The 13,453-nt window shown below is 42.8% G+C and overlaps 1 protein-coding gene across 2 annotated transcripts in view; it reads left to right on the top strand.

The window, feature by feature from the left end:
• Positions 1 to 13,453, top strand: part of LOC141108237 (LIM/homeobox protein Lhx3) — a 195,282-nt gene that overhangs the window by 125,160 nt on the left and 56,669 nt on the right. The window contains exon 11 of one of the 2 annotated variants that reach the window (XM_073599641.1): positions 11,735 to 11,923. The exons of the other annotated variant lie outside the window; for it this stretch is intronic. Coding sequence (XP_073455742.1) covers positions 11,735 to 11,923 — 189 coding nt within the window. The remainder of the gene's footprint in view (positions 1 to 11,734; positions 11,924 to 13,453) is intronic. 2 annotated transcript variants of the gene reach the window in all.

Here is a 13,453-nt window from a genome sequence, read left to right as displayed (position 1 = left end):
ATATGCCTTTAAGAGGCGTGGACAGAAGTGACGTTTTGACGTCGCTTCCGCCCAGCAGTATCTTGGAGACGAGTGAGCGCCATCTTGGTCTCACTTGTCTCCAGACACACCAGGCAGAAGGACGCGATCGCCTCCGCCGCTACCAACGGCTCCGGTAAGCGGCGGAGGGCACCGGATCGCGGCGGGAGGGGGGGGGCCCCTCTCCCGCCACCGATAAAAGTGATCTCGCGGCGAATCCGCCGCAGGGACCACTTTTATCTGAAAGCCGGCCGCCGCACGAAAACGGGGATACCGGGGTTATGGCAGCTAGCTGCTGCCATAACAACGATATCCCCGTTCAAACTTAGGACGTATATATACGTGCGGCGGTCGGGAAGTGGTTAATAATACCTGCACATACCAGTACTCCACCTCCACCTTGCTGGCGTCTGAGTCGAAGCGGAGCTCTGTGCCCGTTACTGGTCCAGCCACAGGCCCATCCATCTGGTCCACCAAGAATCACTCTCATCTCATCAGTCCATAAAACCTTGAAAAATCTGAATTCAGATTTTTTTTGGCCCAGTATTGATGTTTCAACTTATGTGTCTTGGTCGTCAGGTTTCAGCCTTCCTTACCTTGGCCATGTCTCTGAGCGCTGAACACTTTGTATTTCTGAGCACTCCAGGTAGGTTGCAGTTCTGGAATATAATGGGTTCCTGGTAGCTTCACATTTGATTCTTCTCAAATCTTTGGCAGTTAACTTGTGTCTTTTTTTTCTTCAGCATGTTTCTTGCGACCCTGATGATTATTTTGAACAAAATGTTTGGGTTTCTGATCATGCCCCAATATCTTAGAAATTTCAAGAGCGATATTAAGACACCAAGACGTCATATTGAAGAGAACAGTCTATTAATTTTGCATGAAACCAGTGACATCACTGAGACTCTTAAAATTCAGAAGAACATGACCTACTCAATCACTAAAGACCAATGACATTACTGAGTTGCTTCATGTTTATTAAAAGGCAGTCTATCTATTCACTAGAGACCAATGTAGGCTGAATTTTCTGTGTTGGTTTCTCTGGGTACGTGGATAAAAGGTTTTCTTGCGTTTCTGTGTTTTAGACACCAGAAATAGTCATGGAATTGTAAGGGTAACTAAAGCATCTGAACCTAATACATCATTTTTTTTTTTTTTTTTACCCCACAGTGTGTGTGTACACAAAATATTATCTATTTAATATATCTAGTTTCTCAATGGTGGCAGGGAGCTGCCGTATACCAGATATACACTATATTGTCAAAAGTATTGGGACACCTACCTTTACACGCACTCTGATGTAAGTTGGAGGTTTGGTGAGCATAAACCCCCTTCCTTCAGAGTCCATAGCATTCCTCCTTTTAAAAAATAAATAAATAAAAAAAATTGCCGTGCGCGGCCAAAGTGTTCGGGTTTGGCATGAAGAAAAGGTGGCAACTCTAATTTAACCCCTTGATCACCCTAGATGTTAACCCTTTCCCAGCTAGTGTCATCAGTACAGTGACAGTGTATAGTATTATCACTGTATTAGTGTCACTGGTGATGTTAGTGGCAGTCAGTTCCCCTCAGTGTCAGATTGCCCGCCGCACTATCGCAGTCCCACTATGTCACTGATCACTGCCATTACTAGTATAAAAAAAATAAATATAAATTCTAGTATACACTATATTTTCTGAAGAATTGGAATGCCTGCCTTTACATGCACATGAACTTTTAATGGCATCTCCTTCTTAGTCCATAGGGTTCAACATTGAGTTAGCCCACCCTTATGCAGCTATACCATCTTCAACTTTTTCATGGAAGGCTGTCTACAAGGTTTAGGAGTGTGTATATGGGAATGTTTGACCATTCTTCCAGAAGTGCATTTGCGAGGTCAGGCACTGATGTTGGACGAGAAGGCCTGGCTCGCACTCTCCACTCTAATTCATCCCAAGAGTATTCTATCGGGTTGCAGTCAGGACTCTGTGCAGGCCAGTCAAGTTCCTCCACCCCAAACTCCCCCATTCATGTCTTTTTGGACCTTGCTTTGTGAACTGGTCCAAATAATTTGGTGGAGGTAGGATTATGGTGTGGGGTTGTATTTCAGGGTTGGATTTGGTCCCTTAGTTCCAGTGAAGGGAACTCTTAAGGCGTCAGCATACCAAGACATTTTGAACAACTTCATGCTCCCAACTTTGTGGGAACAGTCTGTTCCAACATGACTGCGCACCAGTGCACAAAGCAAGGTCCATAAAGACCTGGATGAGCGTGTTTTGGGTGGAGGAACTTGATGCACTCCTAAACTTTGTGGACAGCCTTCCCAGAAGAGTTGAAGCTGTTATAGCTGCGAAGGGTCGGCCAACTCAATATTAAACTCTACAAAGACTGGGATTCCATTAAAGTTTACGTGCATGTAAAGGCAGGTGTCCCAGTACTTTTGACAATAGTGTATATAGGAACAGCACTGTGCTCTGGCTCTCTTCTTACCTGTTGTGTACCCAACCACTCTATTATCTCTCTATCGAGCCTATTTTGTCTGTGCTGAAACCAAAGCCTCTATTCCAGAATCCTGATACTGGCCATCCCTCTCATCTTTCCCACCTCCGTTCCTGATAAGACACAGCAAAACATTACTGCTTCAAGGATGTTAAATATTGATATGACTAAAGTGGGCACTGGCAGTATGCCAGGCCATTAGATGGAAGACAAGCTGGCAGCTGATTGTTCCAGTGGCTTCCATAGCATTGGTTTACGATAGCATGTTGTAGCAATCCCTATTGTGGCCCTTTTATTGATTGAATGAAAAGGCAAAGTCAGTTCAGCAGTGATGCAGGTGACCATCTGAAATTCTGTCTATGGATCATCCTATAACCACTTGGGACCCGGACCATTTGGCTGGCCAAAGACCAGAGCACTTTTTGCGATTCGGGACTGCGTCGCTTTAACTGACAATTGCGCGGTCTTGCGACTACGCTCCCAAACAAAATTGATGTCCTTTTTTTCCCCACAAATAGAGCTTTCTTTTGGTGGTATTTGATCACCTTTGCGGTTTTTATTTTTTGCGCTATAAATAAAAAAAGAGCAATATTTTTTTACTTTTTGCTATAATAAATATCCCCAAAAAATATATAAAAAAAAATGATTTTCCTCAGTTTAGACTGATAAGTATTTTACATATTTTTGGTAAAAAAAATCGCAATAAGCATCTGGTTTGCGCAAAAGTTATAGCGTCTTCAAAATAGGGGATAGTTTTATGGCATTTTTATTAATTTTTTTTTACTAGTAATGGCGGCGATCGATTTTTATCATGACTGCGACATTATGGCAGACAGATCGGACACTTTTAGCGCTATTTTGGGACCATTCACATTTATACAGCGATCAGTGCAATTAAAAAAGCATTGATTACTGTGTAAATGTGACTGGCAGTGAAGAGGTTAACCAGGAGGGGGCGCTGCAGGGGTTAGGTGTGTTAGGTGTGTCCATCCCCCCCCCACAGTTCTAACTGTGGGGGGGATGGGCTGTGTGTGACACGCCACTGATCACCGCTCCCGATTATAGGGAGCTGTGATCAGTGTCGGTGTCATTAGGCAGAACGGAGAAATGCTTGTTTACATCAGCATTTCCCCTTTCTTCCTCTCCGTGAGACGATTGCAGGTATACTCGCGGCAGGTTCGCGCGCACGCAACCACGCGGCGTCATATTTAAAGGGACGTACCTGTACGCCCTTTTGCCTGTCCATGTCATTGTGTCAACGTATATGCACATGCGGCGGTCAGCAAGTGGATAAAGGCTTTTAAGCATTGTGCATTCATACATGTATTACAATGAGGCCTTGCTAATGCAGGGAGCCACCGTATTGTTTTAGAGACTTGCTGCATTGTAGAAGGAGCAGTCTGTCTCAGTGGTTGGCAATCGGGCAACAGAATCCTTGTTAACTAGATCAACATTATAACAGTGCATTCATCATTACATGGCTTGATAGCTGAGCTCAGGAAAACTGTGAAATACACACACATATGTGAACTTTTAGCCACCAGAGGATTTCTAATGTTGTTCAGAAAGCTTTGCGATCCAGGCAGTCTTTGAAACCACATAGCCAGGACTGTGACCTTCCTTTTTCTCTGCTGCCATTAGGTGACTCAGTTTGGTCACTGAAAAATGGTTATTGGATACTATATAGTTATAAGGTGCCACGTCCCATTTATATTGGAAAAAGTTTGATAAGGAGAGCTTGGACTTTTTAGGCACAACAATACAAAGGGTACAAAAATATAAATGTGTTTAGAGAAAATGACAAACCATTTATAATAACACACTGATAAAATGAACCAATGAAAGGAATATAGCACTAAATATAACCGACTTATCGTTACATGGAATCTGACAACAAATGAATTTGCTGTGTAGTAATGGTGAATACAAGAGTACAGTTATATTGCAGTGAAGTAACATCTTGGGCTACATGTTACGCGCCTTGCGCTTCTTCAGGAGGCCAGTTAATACGGTCTTCCATTTCACCCATCCCCCCCCCATGGGAGGTGGGCAGCCCACAAAGCAACCTCAGACAGTGAAGGCAAACCAAAAATAAACAAAGAACTGCGCTAAGTGCATAAGTAGTGAAAACATAAAATAGGTGAATTATTAATGGCAAAATTGTAATGAGAAGTCCTGCTGCTAAACACTAAAACCTCGATATAAGGCAAAAACCATGTAGACTATAATCAGTGTAGCGCTGGACACAAATAATAAATAGTAATGAGAAAATATTGACTACAAAATATGTTATACACAATCCCTAGTATTACTAGATCCCCAATGGGTGAGATATCATCCGTGAAAAAATGATATATCAAAACGAACATTAAACTGGTGATGCAATGCACATATATAATATAAACACATGTGAATTATTCACCTAAAACCTATATCTTCATATAATGAATAGTGAAAATCATATAAGTGATAATCCTTATTGATGTGAGTCCATACCCTGAAAGGTATATACAAGAAAAAAAAGGTGAAAAATAAAAAAGTGAAATAAAGAGTTCATAAGTGTCTCAAATAGAAAAAGAAATCCAAAGAAATCCAGAAAGGGCTTATTGCAGGGTTCAGGATTGCATGATCCACCTTTAGTGCAGCCCACCACAAGATGGTAAAATTAGAGGCTTACCAGAAAGCCTGCGACCGCCCTTACTCAGGGGGGTCAATACAGGCTTAGTAGTGGAAAATATCCGAGGATGATAGGTTCTCTGAACTATTCTCCCGCTCTCCTCGCCAGACAAGTAGTCCGCAGCAACGGGGACTCCAGTGTGGAAGAAAAGCTCCCAGGGATTCCTTCAGTGCTCCTTCCCAGAAGGGCCAGGTACAAATAAGCCACAGATCCCAAGAGAAAAACAAAAAGGGACTCAAATAGTGCAGATTGACTAAAAAAGGGCTCAATTTATTAAGCTAAAACATAACAAAAGCACTTACAGCAAAGTGACAGTGAAAAAAGCTCCTTAGCTGTTTAAAATCGGTTCGCGCATTGCGCAATGCGTGTCGGTGTTGTGACCCTGCGGCCGTTTCGTCACAACTGACGTCATCAGGGGTACGTGATCGCGCACACGCATGCGCATTATATAGTCCGACAGCGCTGCCGAAAGCAGCGCTATTGGTTAGCTGAGACCAAGCTGGATATCATGATTGGTTTGTCTAAGGCTTCTAATCTATTGGAAACACCTAGCCCAAAAATGATAAACAGCTGGGACGTTTGCTGAACATACATGTAATAAGAACTAACCACAAGAGTGCCATCTAGTGGACATTTACAAAGTTCCTGAACAAATAAACAATTAAATAAAAAGGATTCTACAATGTAGACATTTGGCAGCAAAAGGTACAGTCAAGCTTGTAAACAATAACATGTCTCCCCAATATATACTATTTAATATGCTAAAGAAGACAATATTAAAACTGCAAGTAAAGCAAAATCATAAAGTTAAAGCGTTAAAATTGAAATTGAAGTCTTTATAAGCTCCAAGATATATGTTAGTTAATACAGCCCAAAAATTAATACGGACAAGTGTCATAACAAATATCATCCTTCCTAACAAATGGCTCTCCCATTATAATCCTCATAAGGATATCCGCAATTAAATCCTTGTCATAAACATATAGTCATAGGTAGAGAAATCCATGAATATATCACTAAACACCAAAAATAAAAATAAAAAATAAAAATAAAGACCAATAATAAAAAGGAACAACAACAAAAGACAATCTCATGGTTAAGAGGACAAAATACCACAAATGGGACATCAACTGTTATTAATAAAACAGTTGATGTCCCATTCTATATTCAAGCCATTGGGGGCATGAGAACCCAATCTATAGATCCAGTTGGTCTCGGATCTGGAAATGGCTCTCTTGCCATTGCTGCCACGCCAATGGGGAAAATATGTCTCTATACCAATAAAGGTAGTGCCCGTTGGGTCTCAGTTGTGCACGAGATCATAGTGTCTGGAAATACTGTGCTTATCGAAGCCTTGCTTAATGTTAGTGATATGTTCACCCAGCCTCACGTGCAACTTTCTAACAGTGCGTCCAACATACTCCAGCCCGCAAGGGCACCTAAGAAGGTATACAACACATTTGGTGGTACATGTGATTAGTGATTTGATAGGTTATGTTAGACCCGTATTAACTGATGTAAATTCAGTCAATCTCCTGTCTTTTAGTGTGTTGACCCTACACACTATGCACCTTCTACATGGGGAAAATCCCTTAAGATCACCAAAAAAGCTCAAACGCACAGGTGGATCCGGGACATTGGGTGCCAGCATGTGCCTGAAACTAGTGGCTCCCCTAAACAGAACCCGAGGTTTGTCTGACAGTAAGGGCCCAAGGATTCGGTCATTTTTAATAACTGGCCAATGTTTTTTTATGATCCTTTTTATGGCCCAATGTTGGCTTGAATCGGTAGTAATGAAAGCAAGTCCAAAATCCTCTCTGTCTTCAGTTCGGGGAGGTTTGTCGACTAATAGGTCCCTACGGTCCCTATTTCCTACCTCTAAGATTAAGGAATCAAGGGTCATTGAATCGTAGCCCTTGCTCAAAAATCTAGATTTTAAGGTGGATGCTTCCCTGTGGAATTGTTCTAAGCTTGAACAATTCCGCCTCAATCGCAGAAATTGTCCTTTGGGGACAGCTGTTAACCAGGAACGATGGTGACAAGAATCAAGGGGAATGAAGCTGTTCCTGTCAGTTGGTTTGAAGAAGGTAGGGGTCGTAATTTTTCCGTTGACAATATTAATAACCAGATCCAAAAAATGGATCTGAGTCGAACTAGCTTCATAACTAAGCACTATACCCCTGTCATTGTTATTAAGACCAGACAAATAGGAAGCAACCGATACTGCGTCACCGTCCCATATAAATAGGACATGATCTATAAATCTTTTCCACATGACAAGCTGGTCAGGCCTGTCATGTAGAACTTCATCTTCCTCCCATTTGGCCATGAAGAGGTTGGCCATACTTGGGGCAAATTTAGCCACCATGGCCACTCCCTTCACTTGCAAATAGTGGGCACCATTATGCCAAAAGTGGTTATTCTCCATCGAGAAGTTCAATAGCTCCATCACAAAATTACATTGTGTGATGGGGATATTGAAGTCTCGATAGAGAAAATGCCACACTGCCTCATGTACCAGTTGATGAGATATCGAAGTATAGAGTGATGCGACGTCAGCTGTCACCAGCATGTAGGTATCTTTCCATTCCACCTCACTCAATAAATTAAGGACATGTTTTGTGTCCTTAAGGAATGAGGGTGTGCCCATCACCAGTGGCTGAAGATAAAAATCAATGTATTTACCAACACGTGATGTAATAGAATCAATGCCACTGATGATGGGCCTTCCCGGGGGGTTCACTAAAGTTTTATGGACATTTGGCAAAATATATATGACCGGTAACCGGGGGGGGGGGCCAAAGGAACCAGATGTTCCTTTTCTTTTCTATTTAAAATCCCCATATCATACCCTTTTTCTGTTAGTGCACTCAGTTCGCGTTTATACGCGGCTGTTGGGTCTGATGGCAGAGGAGTCCCTTTTTGTTTTTCTCTTGGGATCTGTGGCTTATTTGTACCTGGCCCTTCTGGGAAGGAGCACTGAAGGAATCCCTGGGAGCTTTTCTTCCACACTGGAGTCCCCATTGCTGCGGACTACTTGTCTGGCGAGGAGAGCGGGAGAATAGTTCAGAGAACCTATCATCCTCGGATATTTTCCACTACTAAGCCTGTACTGACCTCCCTGAGTAAGGGAGGTCGCAGGCTTTCTGGTAAGCCTCTAATTTTACCATCTGGTGGTGGGCTGCACTAAAGGTGGATCATGCAATCCTGAACCCTGCAATAAGCCCTTTCTGGATTTCTTTGGATTTATTTTTCTATTTGAGACACTTATGAACTCTTTATTTCACTTTTTTATTTTTCACTTTTTTTCTTGTATATACCCTTCAGGGTATGGACTCACATCAATAAGGATTATCACTTATATGATTTTCACTATTCATTTTATGATGATATAGGTTTTAGGATAATAATTCACATGTGTTTATATTATATATGTAGAAAAAAGGGGGGAAAAATAATTGCGCTTCAAAGTGTCTAAAATATGGTAACAAAGCAGCGATATCTAAATGTGACACAAACACATAGCATAAACAAGAAAAAATGGGATGATTCACGCTATATAAATAGTGAATGTGTGGCCAAATGGTCACACCGACAGTGAATGCATAAACCAAAAGTGCAATAATATATCGCAATCAGTGCAAACAAATATATAAAAAATAAAGTCCAAGCAAAATAAATGTGTTAGAAAATCATTGTGAATGATAAAAAAGTGTCCATAAAAAAGCACCCAAAAAGAAAAAGAGTAAAATAGCATTCACGGGTCTTTCAACCACATGGAGCCTCAGATGTGTGGGACCACCACCAACAATAAGAGCCTGGCCGCTTACCAGAACCCCATGACCCCCTGTTACAGAGGGTCCAAAAGGGCTTATGAGATCCTAGTAGTCCGGATTTCCCAGGAGCGAAGATGGAAATGGAAACTGGAAAAGGGCATCAAATGTTGGGATGGAGATGGATGGGCCCACAGGAAGGGGGCTCAGCCCTCAGCAAAGTGATGTCATCATAGGAGAAAAGAAAGGGAGGGCTCCCATAGTGTAAATCAGATAACGATTTATTGTAAAAAAATGTGTAAACACTCACATGTAAGTAAGACAATCAGCATCATCAATGGAAGAACAGACTGTGGCACCGGCCGGATGACCACAGATAGCTCGTCCTGTTAGATGTACAGCGACAGTGGGAGGTGGCGCGATGATACCGCTCAGCCCTACGCTGCGTTTCGCAAAAAAATGCGTCTTCCAGGGGCACGATATTATATATGTGCATTGCATCACTAGTTTAATGTCACACTGTTCGTTTTGATATATAATTTTTTCACTGATGATATCTCACCCATTGGGGATCTAGTAATACTAGGGATTGTGTATAACATACTTTGTAGTCAATATTTTCTCATTACTATTTAGAGCCCATTCACACAGGGGCAACTTTTGGATCCGACTTCAAGTCGCCCCTAGTCGCCTCAAGTCGCGCTACATGAAAAAATCAATGTAAGTGAATGGATCTGTCTTAATGCACACTACTGCAGTCGCTCCGACTTCAGAAAAGGTTCCTGTACTACTTCAATCTGACTTGAAGGCAACTTGTACTCATTGATTTCAATGGAAGTTGCCTCCAAGTCTGATCACTGTTCATACTGAGGCAACTTTACAGGAAGCAGAATGGAAACAGAAAGTAATTTCCTCCACTAAACAGCCAGCCCCCTCCTTCTCACACACAGCTGATAAGCTCTGATTGGCCACTTGTAAAGTTCCCTGTCCTGGAGGCGACTTCAAGTTGTGTTGTAAGTTGCCCCAAGTCGTGCTGTGATTCATACTCAAGTCGTGTCCAAGTTGCCTCCCAAAGTCGCGCTGGAAGTCGTGTTGCCCCTGTGTGAATGGGCACTTATTATTTGTGTCCAGCGCTACACTGATTATTGTCTAAGTGAAGGCAAACCAGACAACTATGGGGGTGTGCAAAACATAATAGGGATAGAAATGGTATAAAGTATATAGATGTACTTTTTAGTGCATAAGGTAAAACAGAGTTGGGGGTACTTACAATAAACTATAAAAACAGGATCACAGCTGAAAGCAGTGTATGCAGTTAAACAGGGCGGCTGCTGAGGGGTCAGGTATTACCATCAGAGAATGGAGATCCATGATAGATAATGGCAGAACAATCTTAGCTGGACTTACCAGAGCAAAAAAGTATAACAAACTCACCCGTTATAAACACGATCACTGTCTAACGAATGGGAGGAGGTATAAGGCCAATAGTAGCTACAGTAAGTTGCAAAAAGGGAAAAAATGCGCACTAGCCCAGGTCTCCATTCATAGTACACAAAGCCACAGAATAAGAAGGGCCATTGATCGCAGACTCTCCCCAGAAAGAAAGAGCGCCGTTGAGTGTACTATCGGGTAATCTAAAAATAAAAAGGGGGCTCGTTCAAACCGTATTGTAAAAATAGTAGGAAAGGGACCAAACTTGATGCAGCAAAATAAAGATGAATTGCCTTTAACAGGGAGAACCCTCAATAGTGTGCAGCCACCTGGGTAGTAACACACCAAGTGTGTGTGACTCAATGCGGCGAGCCAGCGTACCTATGTATGCACGTCCCAATTGTAATCAGCCAATCGGCGTGATAGTCGAGGTGACGTCATCCAGACCAGCCGTACAGCGTCACTGCACTTGCGCCTCGTCCTACAGGACGCGCCTGCGCAATAGATGATATCACAGCGCGGGACGCAAGTGGCTAGCAGGCAATGACGTAAGCGGGACCAGGAGTGAGGACAGCACCTCCCAGCTGGTCCTCGACGCGCTGCATACTGCAAAAGGATATGCAGGATATGGCAGTGGGCAGCCGCATAGTGCTGGGATAGAGCCCAGTGGTGCCTGTGGAAGATGGCATGGAGCAGCCCCCAGATAATGGGGGGGGGGGGGACAGAAGACCAATAACAATCAGAGGAGGTCACAAATAAGGATAATGACAGTATTAATAAATAGATATACATAACATATAAAGCGAAAACGTCCAATGCAAGAGTGACAGTCTAGTAACAATGTGAAAACTGAAATACACATATGTGAACTTTCAGCCACCAGAGGATTTCTAATGTTGTTCAGAAAGCCTTGTGATCCAGGTAGTCTTTGAAACCACATAGCCAGGACTGTGACCTTTTTCTTTGCTGCCATTAGGTGACTCAGTTTGGTCACTGTCCCACCTCCTGTGTCATCATTGAAGAAGCATATCCACACTTATCAGAGCCATTCCTTTAGTTGCTTTGGGCCAGCAGCAATGTGCATTGCAAAAAACCCTGATTTTGCATGTCGTCCCATTCCCAATATGCTGCTGTAGTTCAAATTAGTGGATGCTAAAGTGAACTATATTTTTTAGATTCTTATACTAATTGTACTTGAAATACACATGTAATAACTTAGTCGAAATCTTTTTTTTTCTAGAATTTGCCTAAACTTTGTACATTTGATGCTACTAAATAATGAATTATCTAGTAAGGTGCTTTTTTCTTGGTTTTGTTGTGATATATATATATTTTTTTTTTTTTTTTTGGTTCTCCCTAGCTTTTGAAAGTGATGCACAGGCTGTTCTGAAGGTCATGAGGCGGTATATTCGGGAATTTTTCGGCTGTCGTGAGTGTGCACAGCATTTTGAAGCAATGGCTAAAGAGTCTGTGGACACCGTGAAAACAGCAGAAGAAGCAGTCATGTGGCTATGGCGAAAACACAATGTGGTCAATAATCGACTGGCTGGTATGCAAATAAAATGTCTTTGGGCTAAAAGAATATTTATCAGACTGCAGCCATTCCATTAAATAGTAGTACACAAGTCATTCCCAAGTCAGTGCAGCTGCTGTTTATGTGGTAAATCCATCTGCAGTAGACATCACTGTGTTTGTACCAGAGATAAAGGCCAGGTAGTGGCCACTTTCTAAAGGCTGGACTCTACTTTTTGCAGGCACAGCATTTACATAAAGGTCCCCTTGCAGTCCTCATTACAACACTAATGAAGGGTACACACGGGCCGAAAGTTATCCGAAAACGGTCAGTTTGACAGGAACCAACGACTTTCGACACGTGTCAAAGAAAAAAAAAAATGCATCCAATCAGCACTGTAGCACTGTGGCCGCAAAAGCTGACCGGTGTGTCCTGGTGGTTGGGGGGGGTACCCCTGTCAGAAGACAATAGCACAGAAGGCGAGATTGCTGTGCCTATATCGCTTGAATTAGTACAGCGATCTGTCTTTTTTTTTTTTTTTTTTTTCAGCCCGCTGGGTTGAACGAAGGAAAACTTTATTGTGTACCAGGCTTAAATGTGGCCATGATACCATCAACAAAAGAATAAACATGCACTTAGTGTCATCTCTTACTTTTAAATATATTAGATATACTTAAAATCATGTAATTCATGTGAACAGGCTTTAAAAAAGAAGTATGGGTTTTCGTTTTTTTTTTAGATTCATACTTACCTCGGTTGATGGAGCATCAGACCGATGCTGCAGCTGTCCCCCGGTGTCTCTGCACTGAGAACCGAGCCACCGAACATTGCCGATGGCTTGGTTCTCACTCCTCCCCGAGCATAGGGATGCTGTCAGTCAGCATCTCTCCAGCTTTGATCCTCCACACTCATTGGAGCGATGAGCTGTGGAGGGGCGGGGAACAGCTCCCTCCACAGCTCATCGCTCCAATGAGCATGGAGGATCAGAGCAGGAGAGATGCTGACTGACAGCATCCCTATGCTCGGGGAGGAGTGAGAACCAAGCCATCGGCAATGACAGGCCGCTGAGACTGCCATCAATCAAGGCTGCTGGCAGATCCAGACTTGGAAGTTGGGATGACGCGCTGCCTCGACTGATGGCAGTGACGTGAGCGGACTTCAGACCGATCTCCGCAGAAAACGGGTCACAGGAGTGTAAAAAGAGTTCCACTCCTGTGACCCAGAGGAGAAGCCCAGCCTAAAAAGCTCAGGTTGGACTTCTTTAAAGAATAATGCCAGACAATCGGATGGCTAATTCTGGGGAGAAAACAACACAACTTTGCTGCAGTAAAAATGGCTGAGAGCGCTGATCGGAGTGTTCTGTTGGGGGGCGCAGGCCCTGTCAGAACAAAGCAGCTCAGCGGGGGAGATGGATGTTGGATCGTTAGTACAGAGGCTCCAACCAAAGCTGGCAGTTTTTTTTTTTTTCCTTTCAACCAGCTGGGTTGAACGAAAAGAAACTATTGGTGTGTAACAGCCTTTAGTTCTATTAACACCTGCAGCACTGATAGATTACAGGGAAGAGGA

The sequence above is a fragment of the Aquarana catesbeiana genome, linkage group LG09, assembly GCF_042186555.1.
Source record: "Aquarana catesbeiana isolate 2022-GZ linkage group LG09, ASM4218655v1, whole genome shotgun sequence".
NCBI lineage: Eukaryota > Metazoa > Chordata > Amphibia > Anura > Ranidae > Aquarana > Aquarana catesbeiana.
Note: the sequence above shows the minus strand (reverse complement) of the source record. Positions and strands in the feature narration are given on the sequence as shown.